Below are 21,897 nucleotides of genomic sequence, written 5' to 3'. Positions count from 1 at the left end.
GTTGATAGGGTAGTTAAATCACTTTCTTGACTTCTCTGTCTCTTGAAGTCTATAAATGTAGTTTGCCAAAGCTAGAACATTTAAAGCATAGTTCTTTGGTATTTATGAGGCCTTCATGTTGATACTTTCTCATTCTCACTTAATCATTCATTACAAAAAGCTTTAATGAGGGAAGACAAAAACACATTACAGGCTGGAATCAATACATAATGTGTCTTCCAATTATGTTAGGCAGGAGCAAAGTACACATCTCACGCACAAATAGTAGTACATATTAACATGCTTGTGTGAATTAACCCCAGGGTTAGTGTTATCTCATCTTCCTCTAATCTTAAAGGTACTGTTCAGTCACTGTAAATGCAAAACAATTAGCATTCTCCTTTAACTGAAACAATACATTTTCTATTTTGAAGTAGATGTGTTGTTATTAATGTAGACTAATGCTTTCATTTCAACCAAAGGCTAAATAGTTTAGAAATGGAATCTGGTTAAATTAGGATCATCAAAAAAATATGTTTAAAACTTACATAGTTTAGGAGCTAAAGTTATTATAATAATGTAATTAAGTATGCAGTTTTTATAGCCTTGCACTTCCAAAATACATTTCAACCACATGAGAAGTTACCCCTTACATCGCCCTCTGGTGGTGAGTAATATAAGCCGCTTGGGTCAAACTTGTAGTCAGGGTCTAGAATCTTGGGGGTGTAGAATATCGTCAGGATGGTGCGCAGCGTCCGCCGGTCCCAGTCGTCGGTCACGCGGCCACCATAGTTACATTCACCTGTCATGTAGTGAATGGCTTCGAAGGGTACTTCCTGTAGAGGGTGGGCAGAAGAAAGTAAAGAGCAGTGTCTGAAATGGCACCATATTTTCTATATAGTTCACTTGCGACCAGGGCTTGCATATGTCTTAATGACCTTTAATTGTGAATAAGTCAGCATCCAAAATGGCTCCCCTATATACTTTATAGCGCACTACTTTCAACCAGGGTCTCCACTGCACATCAGAGATTTCTTCAGAAATGGAATAGGATGCCTTTCACAATGGAGTGACATTTATATATTGCCATGTTGTCATTTTCAATTTAATGCAGTGTGTTTGAGGGAATTTAAAGAAGCACTGCCCTTCAAGAATGCCATAGACGTCATATACGGTGAACTTTACACATTCAGTCCCTCAATAAAGAACATGTCCTTTCAGCCGGTGACAAATGAGCTATTTATCAAGAGAGATACAGTGGCAAAAGTGACAATTGCGAGTTGAAAATAACTTTAAAGTTAGGGAGAAAATGAAAGGTGGACAGTAGGAAACCACTGCCCATGGCATTTGTAGATGAAAATTTCACTTGCAAATTTTGCAGGTGGCTCTTTTGTTACGAGGGAAAATGTCAACGCATTCAAAGAAGCCTCTTGATCAGTTTCTTCACCACTTGTTTTGGAGGGGGGGATAGTTTTCAAATGTCAAGAGGGTTTGTATCGGGCTGATTAAAGAGATTTGAGAGCAGCAAAAGCACCTTGGAATGTCAGTATGGACCTGCATGTCCACTTGACTTGTTCCGTGAAATGAGAGCCATGATATTTTGGAAATGAAAGTAGGACATTCTCAAGCAGTCGCAAGATGCCAAAAGCACAATGAGGCAAGGCAACTACATTCATTGACTAACCCCTCAGCAAATTTGCAAGCAGATCTCATAATGACATAGCTAACTGCAATGCATTGAGCACTGTACCATTCAAGGTGATAACCACCTATCTAGCCTAACTAATGCATCTACCTTTCAGGGTTGATGTGTTAATCGTAACAGTTTTTTCCACAACAACACACCAACAAATTGCAAGGTGTGCCTTGTTAAAAGATAATTTGTGACAAAGTAGGGTTGGTATACAGAGGAATATCATTATGTCTGTACAGTAGTACTCCATATTATATAAAGAACAGTTCAAATAATCAAAGAGATACGACAGTCCATCATTACTTTAAGACATGAAGGACAGACAATCTGGAAAATTTCCAAAACTTTCTTCAAGTTTTAGAAAAAAAATTATTTAAGTGCAGTCACAAAAACAATCAAGCGTTATGATGAAACTGACTCTCATGAGGACAACCACTGGAAAGAAAGACCCAGAGTTATCTTGACTGCAGATAAGTTAATTGGTTACTTGCATCAGAAATTGGCAATAATCTGCACCCCATGCTTCACAAAGGAACAGACACATCTCAACATCAACTATCCAGAGCGGACTGCAAAGAGACTTGCTTAGGCCAAGAAACATTACAAATGGACATTAGACCGGTAAAAAACTTTGAGAAAACTGCTGATGTGAAAAGGTCTTTATAAAATGGGCTTTTTGACCAAGAAAGAGAGCAATGTAGTGCTGCATCAGATAACTTGACTTCCAAAATCATCAAACTTGAGATGGTTTGGGATGAGTTAGAGTGCAGACTAAAGGAAGAGCCGCCAAGCATATGTGGGAACTCCTTCAACAAGCGCTCAAGCATATGTGGGAACGTGTGTGCAAAGCTCTTATCAAGGCAATTGTAGGCAACTTTCAAGAACCTCTAGGCCTTTTCACACTACTGTTCTTAGCCCCTGGCTATCTTCGCCTTTGTTTACACAAGAGTTTGTTAACCCTGGGCTAAACTGTAACCCTAGGCTAAGGATTCAAACGTTTCTTATTGGTCTGTTAGCCGAAGGCTTAGGAATACAAGACTATTTTACATTCCAGAGAAGCTACAAATGTTATGTTCCCTCTCACGCATGCGAATAAGTATAATCACTGACATGCAAATAATGTTGATTCAATTAACAACTTTTTGACATTGGTTGATCAAGAAGACCATCCTATTGGCATTTGCTTTGACAACTTTGTTAAAACTATAAGGATGAGGCAAAGAATGCAATGGACTTAAGTCAAACTTAAGTCTTTTGACATATTTGCTAAATTTACAATAAAAGCAAGCTCCATTAACTACTCTGCTAAGATAAATCCAGTAAAATGAAACAACAAATGTTTGCTGAGTGAAAGGAGCGAAACAGAAATGTAGTGTAGCTGTTGGTAACCACACGTGCCAAAAGCATTGGCAAATATGTGAAAGTGCAGCTCCTGTGATTGGACAATAAACATTTTATAATATTCTCATTGACTCTGTTTTACACTGGTTATTTTGTCACCGTGATTCTGGGGCTAGCCCTGAAAAGTCGGTGCCAACCCTGCTTCGGAGCAGGGCTTAGCCCTGGGCTAAAAGTGATGCTTGCACACTGTAACACTAGAACCGCCAGGCATCATTCGCATACTAATCCTCCACATTAGCATATGCATTCTCCTCCATAGCATCACCATCCAGCTAGAGCATCAGTTCATCTACTGGGTTGTTATCAAACTTTATAATACTCCAAAAAATTATGAATTACAGCATTTGTTTTAAATAGTTAATGAATTAGAAAAATACAAGAATGTGTTGGTATTGAAGGTCTTATCAAACGAAAATAAACGACAAAAAAGAATCCATAGAAAAAGACGAAGCCAGGAAATGAATAGGCTGTGAACAGCATTTTTGCATGTCTCTCCAGGGGGTTTGTAGTGGGGCTATCGAGTTGATCTCAATGCCAATGCATAGCTCTAGTCTCCTAGATTACTGGCATATAATATTTTTCTATAGGTGACATTAATAATTAATCGAAAAACTGAGAGGAGTTATTAGAAAAAGACAAGGTCCAAAACAGGCTATGAACCGTGCGTAGGATGTGTGTGCGATTTCATTTCTCTTTCCCTCCTAAAATAATGTAGATTTACATTTTCGATTTACATTTGATAAATTAGCCTATACAATAAGCTGAATCTCCCATTGAAAACCAGTAACTCATGTGATAAGTAGCCTATATCATTTGTATTATGTTTCAATAATAGCCTAATTCAGTTTTGATTTATCTGAGGGTATCACGCATTCATCCATTGACGTCATGCATTCAGTGAAGGGTGATAACCGCCTGGGTACCATTTGGGTACCAACGCTAAGTGGTGTGGGCTGTTGGCAGATTAAGTCGGAAAACAGGGTAAAAAAACGGTAAATAGTCTCTAAATAGTTTTCTGTTCGTCAGTTTAAAATTCCGACAACAGAACAATGTAATATACGCCTAAGGAAAAGTCATGGAAGGATATTTTCATTTATTCAGTTTTATTTTAATTACAAACTCAAACGCCAATTGGTGTAGGCATTTGGTGGTTCTAGTGTTAAAATGCACAAGTATGAACACTTGCTTAGCCCAGGGCATAGGAGGCTCTTTGACTTAGGCTAAGGTTCAGTGTGATTTCTTTAACACTTTTTTGGTTACTACATTATTCCATATGTGTTATTACATAGTTTATGTCTTCACTACTATTCTACAATGTAGAAAATAATAACATTTAAAAATAACCTGGAATGAGTAGGTGTGTCCAAACCTTTGACTGGTACTATATATGTTTAGTAATTTTAATGCTTTATTTCACAGAAAGCAGTGTTACAAATGTGTACATGGATAGGAGTCTGCACTTGACCAGCCTAGTCTACTGAGTAAATTAATTTATCTGAATTTACAACTATTTATAATAACCAACTGCAGGAAAAAGTCTACTGATTATATTCTGTTTGAATTCACACTTTCCAGGAATTCCTCAATCATTTATATTCATAGGTTAACTTCACAAGGCATTTCCTTTTTGAGAGCTGCCCACACTCTCTGCTCAAACAATCTATAGCTCCGGTATAAATTAAGAGACCACTGCAGCTTTTTCTTTTCTAACCCGTTTGTTCCATACTCAAAACCTTCCTTTTTGACTTTTTTGAAAAGGAAAGAAAAAGCTGCAGTGGTTTCTTAATTTTTTCCAGGGCTGTATCTCAAACTAAGAAAGAGTCTGTGTTCAGTTGGTGTCTGATAAATTATCAACAGATACACTGGCCCGGCAGGTTTCGACATCCTCCCGGGGCCAGCGGCATGCATTGAATGTCGAGTCATGCCTTTATTCAAACAGAAGGGAGGTCAACTCACTGACAAGAGTGTGACTGGCACCGGACAGGTGGTGAATGACAGGATACAAGCTGAATGGGCAATCAGCCACTTAAAGGTGCTCAATATCCTGTCACAAACTGTCACCCTGACCCTATCACCCTGACATTAAGATTCAACATCTTGAAAATCTTTGCTGGGATGGTGAACTTGAGAAGGAATCCAGATTTGGGCACATGTCAACTGGAAAGGGCATTAGATAGCAAAGGGGCATGTGCTCTCCACAAGTTTAGCCTTACCTGTGCACGTGCCTGTGTAACACTGCTACTCGTGTTGTGGCGGAGCTACCGCCTCCTCTGCATTCTGCCTTGCCGGTGTACTAACCTCCAGCATGAGAACGATGGCAGCAACACTTACCACACACCAGATTCCTATGTACCTGATTGCACATGCTATTTCAGGTGCCCTTGTTCTGTTGTCTTTGTGGATTGTTGTGCATTCTGTATGTGATATACTGACACCAGTGTGGCGCAGCGATTAAATATACAATCAAGTATTTAATCCACTTTTAGTGTTTCTTTTGTTTTACAACTCCTTGTTTGCGCAATTCCCTTGCACCATCAAACCCATAATCAAGAGTAGACACAGACAGCTCTCTAGTGCATACAGTTATGTAGAAAACAGGCTGTATTTTCTAACCTCCTTCACTGTAATTATTTTCTGTTTTAATTTATTTAAAAAAAATGTAATTTAAATTGTTCAAATACCAACATGTAAAAAGTGACAGTAATAAAAACAAAATTATATAAACACTCACTCTAGATTAGTATGTATAATAAGACAGAACATCACACAGATAACAATTGTAAATGTACTGAAAAATCATATACGGAAGTGAATGTGGTGTACTTGCCAGCCATAAACATGTGAAACAAAGTTTTTCTGCCCAACGATTGTAATACCAGCAGTCAGTACTTTTTGGTCAATGCTAGCTAAGAATCCCCAAGAATGCCAAAATTTAGGAAGAAACCTAGAGAGGACCCAGGCTCAGATGGGTGACCAGACCTCTTCTGGCTGTGCCGGGTGAACATATTAAGAGTACAATTGAAATAATTAATAAATACATGTGAGTCCAGAGTCTATTTAAACTTAGTCCAGGTCGGAAGCATGACCAGATGGACAAGGACAGGGACAACACGGGGGAGGCGTCAGCACAGTGACAGCTGAAATCGTCAAGTATCGTCTTGATCTGAACACAACCAGTAGGACTTTGGACAGAGACAGCAACGGGTCTTTCAAGCCAGATACTCTGCAGGTGTGGGCCAGGACCTCATGTCCCCTAAGTTCAAAACACATGCTTAGCGGGATGACTCCTTAAGCCCAATGCACACTGCCCGCTTGCTAGCTCTACAAAGAGGCACACTCCCATTAATTTCCAACAAGAGCCAGCAAATCACAGTAACAGTGGTTGGAGCTACTCTGAGATAAAATCTCCCAGTGGCAGCGACAGTTGAGAGTTGAGAAATGTTAAACTTTATGCTAATTTCCAGCGATTGGGCAGGTGACAGATTTCAGTGACTACCAATGGCAGGCCAGATGTTCTCCAAATCTTGAAGTCCCTTCTCTTTTCTTCTCGCTAGCTTAAAACTTGCTTGCTAGCTCAAAAAATTATTGCGGTGTCCAGTTTCCCCATTATGTATGATGCTTCTCTGGCTTCATACAGAGATGATGCATGGAAAAAATGTATGCATGGAAGGTTTCAGAGATCATTGGGATCACGGGTGAGTGATACATGCATAACTTAAAACGAAGTCAATTGCTATTTGAACATTGATAAATCACAGACTTGGCATCGTGTTGATACATAATACATTTTTAGTAGTGGAGTCATGCAAATAAATACTTATTGACAATTGAAGAGACTGATGTTTCTCCTATACCAGTTGACTGGTCACTGGCACAAATTAGGAAGACGCCTAAGCTGGCAGGGTGCACGCAAGGGAGGGTTCAGCGACAGCTTGCCAGAGATTGAGCGATTTGCGAGTTAAGTGAGCCGGCAGTGTGCACACAGCATCACAGACTGGCCTGGCTTTAAAGAAGATCCAGTCAAATGTATCTCTTGGCTGAGTTTTGCCAGAACTGTCCCAACTTAATTGCTGCCAAGATACTGATAGATTTCTGATCTTTTAAGATTTTCCATAGTCCATTTACCATCAACAGCTAGAGAATTAATGATACATGCACATATTTTGGCATCCGTTATGGACTGCCACAGTTTCATATCATCCTCCCAACTAGCAAGTCCTGCTGGATGTGGAGCCGTTATCAGCATCTACTCTCTAAAATTGAGTTTGGCAATACCCCCAGCTTCCACTTTGCTGATCCATTTCTGTTAGTCAACAACAGCAATGACTAAAAGCTAACTAAATACAGAAAACATGCTAAATCTGCTACAGTCAAATATGCTAAGTAAGGGATTTCAAGTGGCGCGAATATGAGTTATGACAATTCGCAGGGTAAGTTGTATTTACAATTTAAGTGTTTGAAAATGAGGGGAAACTTGTAAATACTACAGATCTACAGAGCTTTCAGTTTTTTTAACAGACGAATGGAACATGCTAGTCATGCCAAGGTCAGCTTGATTGTCGACTTGATAGTAGGGCCATATTGAGAAAGTATTTTTGCATTTTCGCAAGAGGGGACATGATGTTACCTTCATTGTGAAATTAAATTAAAAGAAATGGTAGATGAGGTCCAAAGACAGAAAAGTGTGTGAGTCTGTTATGCTTGTAGGGAACAAGAAAAACTTGACCATGTAAAGACCTTACACCAGTCTCAACAAGGACAAAGGATATGTTTGTTTTAGATGTGTGGTTTAGGGTATAAGTTACAATTGGTGTTAGGGTTAAAAGTATGTTTAGGAGTTTGGGGCTAAGGTCAAGGGTTAAGGAAAGTATGATTTGAAATGATAAGAATGTGTGGGGTCCCCAAAACTTGAGTAAAGCCTAAAAAGTGTTTATTGGGAGTCGGGAAACTCAGAAAGCTTATATGAGTGTAAATATGTTTGAGTGCATGTGTAAGTAAAAGTATGTGTGGTTTTGTACCTCGTACTGCTCCAGGAACATTTGGAGCTGCTGGACAGATATCTTCAAGTCGGTCTCGTTAAACTCATATGGAATGTTCCAACCCATGGGACCGAATTTCTTCCTCTCCTGGATCAATGCGTGGAAGAAGCAAAGGCCATACATCAGCCTCTTAAACACCCCCTAAGTAGGACACAGAAACACATCTATTTCACCCTTGTACATAGTATTAAAGATGTACTAAGTCTTAAAAAGGTATTACGGTTCTGCGTACATTTACAACATCCATGTCTAACAATACTGATGACAACCACTTGTCGAAGAAAATACTGGGACATCCTGACAGAAAAACATACTGCGCATAAGCAAACAAACAGACTGACAGCCGGACACTCACTGGCTTGCTGCTGCTGGAGAAGAACTCTGGGTCTGAAATGGGGTCCATTAGGAAGGAGCGGGCAATGTTGGCGCGGAGGCCTTTGGGCGCCTCATTGGTCATCTTAACCCCGTTCTGAAGCACTGCCACAGGGAAGGTGGGAGAGGGGTAACTGGTCAGCCAAAGGCGGAAGTCAGGGTGGGTGGTTTCAGGATTCAGCTCCTAAAGAAGTTGCACAGGGTACAGACAATTGGGGTACATTGACAGACATGTATATAGGTGCATTACGTAAACACCTCTCAAATAATAGAATGACTTAAATAGAAATAAACACATGTAAATCTCCCAATTTGGACTATATATGTAATAGGTTGTTTATATGCACATAATCTGTAAATAGAATCACTAACATACTTTACAGTGAAAGTTTTAAATCAAGTGGTTTTGATGATATAAGGCAAAACATCGCCACACACATTGAAATAGTACCCAATATTCGGGGTGGGGGTGGAGTCTTGGATCATCAGCACCACTTTAACAACCCATTTGAAGGATTATTAGCATTACATTGAGACATCGGCATGTCGTCATGGTACAAGCTGCCCTCTGACCTCACACACTCTCTCCAAAGTAGACATCCATGAGGTGGCCAGATGACAGTTTTGGAGGACCACCCAGGTGCCCTCCTTCACAGCCGTCTCAATCAAGCCCATGGCGATTGGGCCTTGCCCCTGGCCAAGAGACAGTGACGCCAACTTGTTTCCACTGAAGCCCTGAAACACACACACACACACACACACACACGTCTACATGATGCATCAAAAAGGTCAGTCACAAAGAATGAATGACAACCAGAAATTAGCATGGAAAATGGGAATGTTCCCTTTGTAAAGTTAAATGCATCAGTTTTTTTTTTCTTGTCTTTTCTGCAAAACATCTATAGGAATAAGACTAGCTTGTGACAAGCAAAACAGAAGGGCATAATGGATGGTTGTTTTGCCCCAACAATTGTCACTTTTGGCTATACCAAAAGGGTCCAACCATGACAGAACATCAATACATGATGTTTATCCCCCAAGTTTACCTTCAGCGATTCATTGATAAATGGCAGAGCATTTAGCTTATAACATAAAAAATTCCTTTACAGCCTTTTGACAACTTCATTCAATTATTAAAAAAACAAACGTTGTTATACTTTTGCTTTATTTAGCAAAATTTGAAACAGTAGGGGCAGACAGATTAGGGAAAGAGAAAGTGGGAAGAATTGGGACAGGGATTCAAGTGATTTTGACAGAGACTGGAGAGAGGGAATGAGTCCTGGTCTCAGACGACTTGTTTGACCAACAGACCATGGGGTTTAAACTGTTGCTGCAAAGCCATTTTTATCTTGAATTTTTTGACAAAGGCCATTCAAGGAATATGGTCTGATGGGTTTACATGGATGTCATGGCCTACCCGCCTCATTGAGGAACAACACACAAGCCATGTTAGAGGACACCTGAACCACCTACAGTATGTCCAGTAAATCAGCTGAATCATAAGGTCAAAAGCAGACTGGGATTGGACTTTAAGGATGGAATGTGCAAACCATGTTCACAATTATAAGAGTTTGATACAGTACTGCGCAAAAGTCTTAAGTCACTGGAGAAAATGTATTCATCTAGGGAGTACGTGTTTCCGATTCTTGCACCACCAAGTCAAATTCAATGCTTTTTAAGACCTTAAATATAATTTGAGACCCAGAAAATGTCAATACAATTTATTTGATAGAACAAATACAATTTATTGAGTCCTATAGGCTTTTGTAACTATATGTGTTGCATTGCCATCAGCCTCAACCTGATGTTTTACCTGCTACACCGAGCATGTTTTTTCGAAAGGGGAGAAGAGCAGACGAAGAACTTTATTTTTTAATAATGGGTAAGTAAAATATTATATTACTTTGTGGAATACATTTCCTTAATGCATTTGAGCCAATCAGTTGTGTTATGACAAGGTAGTGTTGGTATACAGAATACCATAATTATGTCCTTACTGTAGCAGTCCATATTATGGCAAGAACAGCTCAAATAAGCAAAAACAAAAGACAGTTCATCATTGCATAAGACATGAATGTCAGTTAATCCAGAAAAAAGTCAAAAAGTTTATTTTAAGCGCAGTAGCAAAAACCATCAAGCACTATAATGAAACTGAAAAGGAAGACCCAGAATTACCTCGGCTGCAGAGGATGAAATCCTTAGTTACCAGCCTTAGAAATGGTTAATTAACTGCACCTCAGACTGCAGCCCAAATAAATTCTTGACAGAGTTCAAGACTGCTCACTGGCCAGCAGTTATGTTTAACATTAATACATTCCTTTTTAGAAGCGCTGTGGTAGTTCATTTGTGTCTGAAAACATCATTAACTGAGACTTACTTCTCATGTTACTTGGCTATATAAACTGCTCAAAAATAAGGAACCATGTAATCATCACAGTACAACAAGTCAATTATACTTCAGGGATATCAATCTGTCCAGTTAGGAAGCATAAGTGATTCTGAATCAATTTCACGTGTTTTGGTGCAAATGAAAGTGACAACAGGTGCACTGGAGAGCAAGACAACCCCCAAAAAGGGAATGGTTTTGCTGGTGGAGGCCATAGACAATTGCTTATCCTTCCTGACTGATTCTTCAGTAGTGCCCCTGTCACTACTGATAGAATGAGGCAGTACCTGCAGCCCATTCAGGTTGCACAGGAAGTCCAGCTCCTCCAGGATGGCACATCCATATGTGCCGTCGCAAGATTTGCTGTGTCTCCCTGTACAGTATCAAGAGCATGGAGGAGATACAAGGAGACGGGCCATTACATGAGCAGAGCTGGACAAGGCCGTAGAAGGGCATCAACCCAGCAGCAGGTTCGGTATCTGATCGGGATGAAATCCTCAGACCCATAGTCAGACCTTACACTGGTGCATGGGCCCTGGGTTCCTCCTGGTGCAGGACAATGCCAGGCCTAATGTGGCCAGAGTGTGTAGGCAGTTCCTGAATGACAAAGGCATTGATGCCACTGACTAATCCCAGTATTCCCCAGACCAGAATCCAATTGAGAACCTCTGCGACATTATGTATCGGTTCATCTGACACCACCAAGTAGCACCACAGACTGTCCAGGAGCTCAATATGCCCTGTTGCAGGTCTGGGAGGAGATCTCCCAAAACACCATCTGCTCTCTAAGGAGGAACATTCCCAGGAGCTCATACAGGCATGTGGAGGCCACACACACTACTGAGTGACATTATGAGTTGCCGTGATGAAATTCACACACGTTGGAACAGCCTGTGATTTCAATTGTTTACTTAGATTTTCGGTGTGAGTTTGAATCCAGCCCTCAATCGGTTGGTGATTTTGGTTTCCATTGACCCTTGTTATGTAATTTTGTTCTCAATGAATTACACAATGTACAGTAAATATTTTGATATTAAGGACATTTCCTTCATCAAGACCCTATGCGTGATTTAAGTGTTCCCCTTAAGTTTTTTGAGCAGTGTAAATAGTTTTAACCACAACCTTCAGGTTTCTTCAATGTGTGTTTGACTTTAAGCTATAAGCTAGCAAAAACATCAGTTTCCAACTCGCAAGCATCAAGATATTAGTGGCAGCAGAACATTTGTGTCTTACAAATTATTTGATAAAACACTACACAGCAAACTAATGGGTTAGATATTGGAAGGTAGGACGCGTGGAGCAGAGTGCACAGGGAAACTTACTTTATTACTACTACTGACAACTGAGTATGAAATAAAAAAGAAGAGATGGCAAACGTGAACTGACGCCACACAGCATACAATGAACCACAAAAAAGAAGGCAAACCAGGGTAACTTAAATAGGATCTCCAATCAGAGGCAATAGCAGCTGCCTCTGATTGGGGATGCTTAAACCTAAGTGCACATAGAGATGCCAAGAGGAACCTCTGCAGTCAGGCCCTGACTTTGGCCTACAGGCACATAAAGATGCCTAGATGCACCCCAGCCAAGACCTGACAGTGGGCGGTAGATTTTTGTTATATTTATCTGCCGGCAACAATTGTTGGTGCACTGAAAGGTTAGTTTGAGGACAAACACACACAAACAAATGAAGAGTAGGAGGAGAGGGACAGAATGGAGTTAAGGCATGGGCCATACACAAGCTTAATTAAATCACATTTCTACACTAATTGCTTATGTTTTAGTTTTGGAGGAATGTAACTTGTTATTTTGCCCGATTGGCCTTAAACTCTGGCTGATGACCTCGGTGCCATGGCAAATTAGGAAACACCTTAAGACCAGGTGGCCTAGCCCCTAAAATCACAAAATCCCACTGATGATGGCGCAGACTAATTGGCGACGATCCGTACCTGCTCGTCACCAAACTTGAGTAAGGCGGCCATAGGATCAGAGCCGGGGGAGAGAATAAAAATAAGGGGAACGCAGCATTGACTGTCCCCAAAAGCTTTCCCCAGGTTGAAGGGGGGCGCCTCAATGAACTGATGACCCAGACTGTCCGATACAAACTCCTGCACCATGGGAATGATCTGAAAGACAGGGAGTAAACAATGGGGATTTGATGGATTTTGTGTGTACGTGTGTATGTTTTTTTTGTGGAAACTCACCTTGTCTGGTCGAAGACAGCGTATAACCAGCATCTTCTGAAACTTTCCGAGCTTTTCCTTCCACTCGGCTGGAAAAGAAGTATGGTGCGGGGACTGCAAAGACACACACAAAATGTTCCCTATAATATACTCTGCACACTAACATAAACTATTGACAAGTTTAAAAGAAAACAATTGCTTGTCTCTAAACTAAAAAAGATGAATGACAAAAAACAGCACCACCAAAACAGCTTATTTCTAGTTTATTAAACCAAACCGGGAAGAACTCCTAACAATGCAATTGAATTCAAATAAATGTTCAGCCCAATTTGACCAGAACATATGAACAACATATTGTATACTAATAAGCATAGAAACGGCTGTACCCAAACAAGACAATAGCCCTGCAGTGCTGTTTATATGAGTAAACCAGTGCTTTAATGTCCTCCTTAATGAGGGAATTCACAGCCAGTTGCATTCTTCAGGCATGCAGTCTGGAGGGGATTGCATTTAAGCTGTTCCCATAATCAGGTTATCCCTGAGTATATTGGAAACTCTTCTACATAAAATGTGTTTTATGTACACGTAGTGTGTTTGTGTGAAAGGGTTATCCCCACATATAATGGAAGAACATTGGCATCAGATTGGTTGTAGGTCTGTGTGTGAGTGTAGGTGGTTCTTTATTAACCTGTAGCAAGATAAACAATGTAATTATGTGATAAGAGAGGCAATCTGGGGTGTGCAGCGGGGCTAGACAATGTTTGATTTTGTTAATGTATGGAACCATTGTTCTGGGGGGTGGGGGGTCAATGAGAGATGGTATGAGAGTAGGGATGATTACGGAAAGTTTTTAACAAATTTTCCATCAGATGCCTGAGTCTCTATATTGAGTAGTGATCTTTTTTCACTACCCTCAAAGGGAGGTGCGTAAATTCACTGACTGTGACAGAGACCTATTTCGAGTTCAGGAAAGTTAATTGCATCTCTTTTCTTCTTTATCTGTCTGTGTGTCTGTTTTTGTGTGAGTGTGAATAACATAGTATTACGTTTTATTATGAGGTTAACAACGCACCGGGCTATCGTACACCTCCTTCCAGGCGTCCTTTAGACGGGCCATGTCCTTGCGCAGGCCCTTAAAGCGATTAATCTGATCCAGTCGGCAGATTTCGTCCCAGGCCTTCTTAGGGAGCCAGGTACATGAGTTAGAGTGGGGGTTGTCCAGGCCCACACCACCTGTCAGCAGGAAACGCCACTCACATTCATCCACCTGGGGTTGGAGAAAGACAAAGACAATGGGTCGATGCAGAGATCTGCTAGGGTAGTGAAGCTCTGAAATCCTGCAACGGATAGAACCTATGGTCCTGACTGGATACTTGTATGTGTGAAAGAATGTGTGCGAGAGTGCATGCCTGAGTTGGTCTCTTTGTGTTTGTGTGTGTGAAAAAGTATTATAAAGGAATGTGTATCAGAGGTGGGGGACTCGAGTCACATGACTTGACTCGAGTCTGACTCGAGTCACCATTTTCAGGACTTGTGACTTGCTTGATTAAAGTATGAAAATGACTTGACTTGACTTTGACTTGAGAAGACAAGTTACTTGAGACTTGACTTGACTTTAATTGGAAGACTCGACAATGACTTGAACTTATAATAAACAAACAGCAATAAAATTATTTTATATGTTGTGACATCAGCACCACTAATCATCGTATGTGCCCTTAACGCTGCACAATTCAAACCGCGCCAAACATTGCAGACAGTAACGTTAGTCGAGCTCCACAAATAGTATCGTTTGGATACAAGGACTTTGAACTGGACCGTGTGAATAAAAAAGATTTGCCAGATGCAAAATATGCAACAACGTCACATTTCATTCGTTATTTTAAGAACCACAAGGAAAGGTAAGAAAGTAATCTCTTTATATTCAGTTTCACTAAGATCTATAACGATTAAGTTACTAATGTAATTAATTAATCTTTTGTTTGTCATAATTTGGCCTTGGTTGCATATTATGTTTGTTTTTTTTTCTTGTTAGAAATGTGACCATTATCATTACTGAATACGTCTGGTAAATAGATGTAAGGGAATTTGACTGTAACAGTGGCATAGCCTGAATTTTAATGTTGATGGGCATCTTAAAATGAGCGGGCATGTATATTATTACACGTAGGCTATAATGTCTGTATTAAATGTGGGCATTTTCAAGTGTTTGTGGACTGCGTGTGGAAAGTAAAAAGCATTGTGCTTACACCATAACAGTTAACTTTACTGCGTGAAAGGCTAACATGGAGGCGCCGATGTGATTACTAGCATCTAAACATTTCGAAGAGTTTTTTTTTTTTTACTCATACAGACAAGAATAATTACAGCGTAATTACATATTAGGCAGTTTTTCAGTCACAATAATTAGTTTATTAGTTTATATGCATGTTATTTCTTGATAACAGACCGTTGCCTTGAAAAACAGCGCGTTGCAATTGACGCAGCAGGATTCTAACCAGAGACGGAACAGACTATTTTCTTTAGAGGAAGCAATACAATCGTTTTTAAATCAATAAATTCCTTCTGAAATCAATATTTTGTGTCAAATTATAGATTTATTTGGTAGGTAGTCATGTAATAAGCGGGATAAGGTATAGTGAGGCGGTTGTTATAGCGAATACAACCCCTTCAGGCTGATTCAAGATCCCTCCGCTTCGTCCCCCCAAAAAATTGGACCGCGGAGGAGAAAAATATTTAATTTCGAAATCGAGCTTCGCACTGAGCGCACGTCAGAAACAGAGGACAGTGTGTGTTCATCTCTTTAGTACTGTGACTTGACTTGACTTGAAACTTATAAGGACTCGACTTGACTTGCTTAGGGTGAACCCTTGACTTGACTTGCTTGATTTATCTGAACTGTGACTTGAGACTTGACTCGAGACTTGATGGTTTGGACTTGAGACTTGCTTGGACTTGACCATGTGTGACTTGTCCCCATCTCTGATGTGTATACACTACAGCATATGGCCAAAAGTTTGTGGACACCCGACCATCACACCTATTATGAGGTTGTTGGACATCCCATTCCAAAACCATGGGCATTAATATGCAGTTGGCTCCTCCTGCTTTGCAGCTATAACAGCCGCCACTCTTCTGGGATGGCTATCCACAAGATTTTGGAGTGTCTCTGTGGGACTTTGTGCCCATTCAGCCAAATGAGCATTTGTGAGGTCAGACACTGATGTAGGCCTGGTTCGCAATTCATCCCAAAGGTGTTCAATGGGGTTGAGGTCAGGGCCCTGTGCAGATCACTCAAGTTCCTCCACACCAACCTCATTGAACCATGTCTTTATGGACCCCACTTTGTGCGGGCAAAGTCATGCTGGAACAGGAAACAAAGTGGCCTAGCCCAAACTGAAACACAGCCCCAGACCATTACCCCTCCTCCACCAAACTTTCAGTAGGCACTATGCATTCCAGTATGTAGCGTTCTCCTGGCATCGGTCACACCCAGATACATTAATCAGACTGCCAGATAGTTAGGTGTGATTCATTGCTCCAGAGAACACGTTTCCACTGCTCCTGAGTCTGGTGGTGACATGCTTTACACCCCTCCAGCCAACGCTTGGCATTATTATGCTTATGTGAGGCTTGCATACGGCTGCTTAGCCATGGAAACCCATTCTGTGAAGTTCCCGATGCACAGTTCTTGTGCTGATGTTTCTTTCAGAGGCAGTTTGCAACTCTGTGGTGGGTGAGTGATGTGCAGAAGTGTATGAATGTATACTTGTTATGTTTAGATTACAACAGAACACCTGTTAATCTGCACACAGGAAGTCAAATTCAGTCAAAGTGCGACAGTAATTAGCCAATGGGCTTACAGTAGTGCGTTGTGTATTCTGGACTGCCTATCCAACAGACTATCATGAACTATCAAATGCTGCAATAAATATTTGAATTACTCTCTCCTTTGACGACCAGGTACGTGATCATGATTTCACCATTATAAGAACGGCTGATTTCTAACAGAGGAAACCGATGATAGGCGGCACGGATCTGAGAGTTTGCATGGTCTACCATTTCGTGGCTGGGCTGTTGTTGCTACTCGACGCTTTACAATTATAGCACTCATAGTTGACTTGGACAGATCTAGTAGAGGACCTGTGAGAGACAGACACCTCACAGGTCTTTAATTGGCAGTTTCATTAAATAGTACTAGTCTCAACGCAAACAGTGAAGACGTGATTCCGGGATGCTGGCCTTCAAGGCAGAGCTGCAAAGAAAAAGCCAGACTGGAAAATAAAAAGAAAAGATTAAGATGAGCAAAAGAAAACAGACACTGGTATTTTGCAGGTACTACACAGCTCAAAAAAATTACGAAAACACTCAAATCAAATACAATGGGGCAAAAAAGTATTTAGTCAGCCACCAATTGTGCAAGTTCTCGTACTTAAAAAGATGAGAGAGGCCTGTAATCTTCATCATAGGTACACTTCAACTATGACAGACAAAATGAGATTTTATTTTTTCAGAAAATCACATTGTAGGATTTCTAATGAATTTATTGGTAAATTATGGTGGAAAATAAGTATTTGGTCACCTACAAACTTGGTGGCTGACTAAATACTTTTTTGCCCCACTGTATCGGGTCTTGAAAAAAAATATATTAAAGGTCAATATCTTTACTGTATTGCGTAATTTGTTGAGACCAAAATGATCATGGAAAATGGTCAGTGGAAAGCATAATCATCAACCGATTGAGGGCTGGATTGAAATTCACAAAAAAAACACAATTGAAAACTCAGGCGGTTCCAACTAGCGTGAATTTAATCTCAATGTGACTCAGTAGTGTGTATGGCCCCCACGTGCATGTATGCACTCCTGACAACGTCTGAGCATGCTACTGATGAGGCTGCGGATAGTGTCTCTCCTCCCAGACCTGAATTAGGGCATCAGTGAGCTCCTAGATAGTCTGTGATGCTACCTGGCAGCGTTGGATGCACCGATACATAACGTCCCTGAGGTTTTCAATTGGATTCAGGTCTGGGGAACGTGAGGGTCAATGACATCAATGCCTTTGTCATCCAGGAACTGTCTACACATTCTGGTCAAGTGAGGACCGGCATTGTCCTGCACTAGGAGGAACCCAGGGTCCACTGCACCAGCATAATTTTTGACAATGGGTCTGAGGATTTCATCCCGGTACTTAACAGCAGTCAGGGTACCGTTGGCTGGCACGTGGAGGTCTGTGCTACTCTCCAAGGATATGCCTCCCCAGACCATCACTGACCCACCCCCAAACTGGTCATGCTGGATGATGTTGCAGGCAGCATATCGTTCACCAGAGTGAAGAGAACGGGGCGCCAGTGGCGGACCTGCCAATTCTAGTGTTCTCTGGTGAATGCCAATTGAGCTGTATGGTGCTGGGCTGTGCACAGTTCCCTCTAGAGGACGTCAGGCTCTCATGCCACCCCCATGGAGTCGGTTTCTGACAATTTGGTCAGAAACATGCACACTAGTAACCAACTGGAAGTCATTTTGTAGGGCTCTAGCAGTGCTCCTCCTGTTCCTCCTCACACCAAGGAGCAGATACCGGTCCTGCTGCTGGGTTGATGCCCTTCTATGGCCCTGTGCAGCTCTCCTCATGTAATGGCCCATCTCCTGGTATCTTCTCCATGCTCTTGAGACTGTACCGGGAGACACAGCAAACATTCTTGCGATGGCACGTATGGATGTGCCATCCTGGAGGAGCTGAACTACCTGTGAAACCTGAATGGGCTGCAGGTACCGCCTCATGCGGTCAGGGCAACGACTTAGGGGGCATGGCTTCACTCCTTGGAGTAGAGCCGGCACCAGCTGTCCCCAATCGGCTATCTCTCACCTGTTCCCGCTTGGCTCATCACCGGCTGTATTTCTGAGGAGCCCTAACGACCGTCCCTGCTGGATCGATGATCCAGTCGTACGTGTTATGTTTGCCACAATCTATAGCTAAAATCCGCTCAGTTAACGCCCAGTCAGTGTTGTCTGTTGCTTACCTTGTTCCCCTGTGACCACAGGATTCCACCAGAAGGACCACCGCCAGCTTGTGTACCGACCCGCCTACGACTACTCTGCACCTACTTCTGCCCTTCAACCAACCCCACTACTTCCCCAGCCTTCCCTGCTCTCAATAAATACGTATTGTTGCACCTCACTCATCCGGTCTGCGTTTGGGTTCCTACCAGTGCTGACAGAGAGAACAATTGTCTATGGCCACAACCTGCAAAACCATTCCCATTTATGGGGTTTTCTTGCTGTTGCCTATCCAGTGCACCCGTTTTCACTTTCATTTACATCAAAACAGGACATTGATTCACAATTGCTTATGCTTCCTAACTAGACAGATTGATATCACTGAAGTTTAACTAACTTAGTGTTATACTGTGATGATTGTGTTTCTTTTTAGCAATGTATTTAATGAAGCTGCCAGATGACCTGACCAGTGAGTCATTGGTTTCTCAAAATGTATTTGTCTTCTTGCTCAGTTGTGCACTAAGGCCTCCCACTGCTCTTTCTATTCTAGTTAGAGCTAGTTGGCACTGTTCTGTGAAGGGAGTACTACACATCATTGTACAAGATCTTCAGTTTTATGGCAATTTCTCGCAAAGTATGGACTGAGTTTCAGAAAAGGTTTCTGGCCATTTGGGGCCTGTACTCTAACACAAACGCTGATGCTGAAGAAACTGAACTAGTCTAAAGTCAAAAGGTTTTCTAATGATCAAACAGCCTTTTAAATGTTAAACCTGGATTAGCAAACACAACGTGCCATTGGAACACAGGAGTGATGGTTGCTGATAATGGGTACTGTATACCTATTCAGATATTCCATTGAAAATCAGCCTTTCCTAGCTACAATAGCCATTTACAACAGTCACAATGTCTACACTATATTTCTGATCAATTTGATGTTATTTTAATGGACAAAAAATAGGTTTCAGGTAAGACATTCTCCTGTACTTTGGAAGTAAATTAATCTGTATTGAACTGCAAGTGCCTGCTATATAAAAATTATTTAGATTAGAGAAAAATACTAATTATTCTGTTTTGTGTCACAATGCCCATAGAGAAAAGAAAGAAAACCAGAGGATTGTCAGAGGAGGTTGGACACAATATTGTAGCCAAGCAGGACAACCTCAAGTCCATCTGAAGATGGTGCTGTTTTAAGGCCCATGTCCCTGTCGTCAACCATCTTGACGAAGGATTGTTTAAATGGTGGAGAAAACACCTCTGTTAACACACACAGATTCAAGTTGACCTTTAGACACAAGGTACAATAGTTAAACGCACACCGTCCGTCACCAACTCAATGGAAAGGTGTTTGTATGACAGGAGACCCACTGCTGAGAGAGAGACACAACAAGGCCAAAACACACCTGAACATGCCACAATCTTTCTGAGACAATCTCCTGCGAACAGATCACACCATCTCTGTTTACAGAAAACAAAATGAAAACTTGAACGAAAACACCTTCCCCCCACTGTCATACATGTGGGAGGTTCAGTGATGTTCTGAGGTTGATTTGCTGCCTCTTGCCTTGAATGTGGGCATGGCATCATGAAATCAGGAGAATAAAAAGTCATTTTGGAACACAAGTGTCAGAAATCTGGGTCATGGGCCTCCCAGCAAGACAATGTCCCTAAACACGCTTCTAAAAGCCCCTGGGAATGGTTCAAGACCCTTCCTTGGTGCTCTGAAGTGCCGAGCAATGAGTCTAAATCTGATTGAAAACCTTTCACGAGATAAGAAGTCAATATTCTGCCAATGCTATTTCTTTTAATTTCCTGATTTGAAAGGATATACTAGGGTTATATTACCGTAGGTTGTGAATCAAAAACAAAGGTTGTGTAATATTAATAGTTAAATAAAGAATGTTGGAGACCAATTACTCAAATAAAGCAATGTTAGTTATTGAAGAATATACAAGGGTCCCAATACTTTTGGCCACAACTGTATGTGTGTCTATGTGAGAGTGTATGAGTGTGAGTGCGTGCATATCCTTGTGTGACTATTTTTGCATTGTTGATGATATTAGTCAAGAAGTTAATATAACTTTGCACGAATGGCATCACAATAAATACAACCAAAAGTTTTCCAAACAACCTGCATCCATCTAAAGGTTCTTTGTTCATGTCTAAGGTTCTGCAGTGTTTCTAACCCACCAGCTTGTCATGCATGAGCAGGTTGACGGTGAGGCAGAATGAGAAGAGCAGCTTGTCTTTCTCAAAGAGCGAGCGGCAGACGTTAACGTACAGGGAGTAGGTGAAATGGTCCCTCAGAATTTGCAACCTAGAGGGGGAACAATGCCATAAATGTGATTAATGCCTAGGCTTCTGATGTACAGACTAAATCTTTATTCAAAGTATTGTTTTTTTTACTAAATGAAGGTTAAATTAAGCTTGAGAACATTAGAGCTATGAACAGTGTGTTGCAATGCTTCAAATGAGTGGTTACAATATGTTAGCTTTGTTAAACATTCAAAGTGGTACCAGAAAAAAATATACAATATTTAGTAAGAGCAAAAACTTTTCTCAAACAAAAAGTTCAAGCTCTGACAACAGACAATTTACTAGTCAGGCCACATAGTGTGCTGACAGCTAATTCTTGTAATTTACCATAATTTCTATAAAGACACACATTCAGTTAACACAAACAAATGTTTTTTCTTAAGAAGTGGCCATTAGTCAGAGAATCTGAACAGTAGCCAAAGATGGCAAGATTCAATCCCAAAATAATGTGTCAGTCTGTCTCTGAGAAGAATGTTAACCCTAATTGCTCCCCGGCCACCAGATGTGGCAGCCTCCCACACCTCTCCAATTTGGAGG

At 41.1% G+C, this 21,897-nt stretch overlaps 1 protein-coding gene across 2 annotated transcripts in view; it reads right to left on the bottom strand.

Moving 5' to 3' along the window:
- dnah7 (dynein, axonemal, heavy chain 7) overlaps window positions 1-21,897 on the bottom strand; it is a 163,499-nt gene that overhangs the window by 19,798 nt on the left and 121,804 nt on the right. The window contains exons 54-61 of one of the 2 annotated variants that reach the window (XM_010898809.3): window positions 21,235-21,361; window positions 14,126-14,320; window positions 13,075-13,167; window positions 12,820-12,996; window positions 9,058-9,219; window positions 8,468-8,668; window positions 8,092-8,253; window positions 633-815 (exon numbers count right to left, since the gene is read on the bottom strand). In XM_010898809.3, coding sequence (XP_010897111.2) covers window positions 633-815; window positions 8,092-8,253; window positions 8,468-8,668; window positions 9,058-9,219; window positions 12,820-12,996; window positions 13,075-13,167; window positions 14,126-14,320; window positions 21,235-21,361 — 1,300 coding nt within the window. Of the gene's footprint in view, window positions 1-625; window positions 816-8,091; window positions 8,254-8,467; window positions 8,669-9,057; window positions 9,220-12,819; window positions 12,997-13,074; window positions 13,168-14,125; window positions 14,321-21,234; window positions 21,362-21,897 lie in introns of both variants that reach the window. The other variant, XM_034286825.1, reaches the window with a different exon arrangement.

Source organism: Esox lucius, chromosome 16 (assembly GCF_011004845.1).
Source record: "Esox lucius isolate fEsoLuc1 chromosome 16, fEsoLuc1.pri, whole genome shotgun sequence".
In the NCBI taxonomy this organism is placed as follows: domain Eukaryota; kingdom Metazoa; phylum Chordata; class Actinopteri; order Esociformes; family Esocidae; genus Esox; species Esox lucius.
Note: the sequence above shows the minus strand (reverse complement) of the source record. Positions and strands in the feature narration are given on the sequence as shown.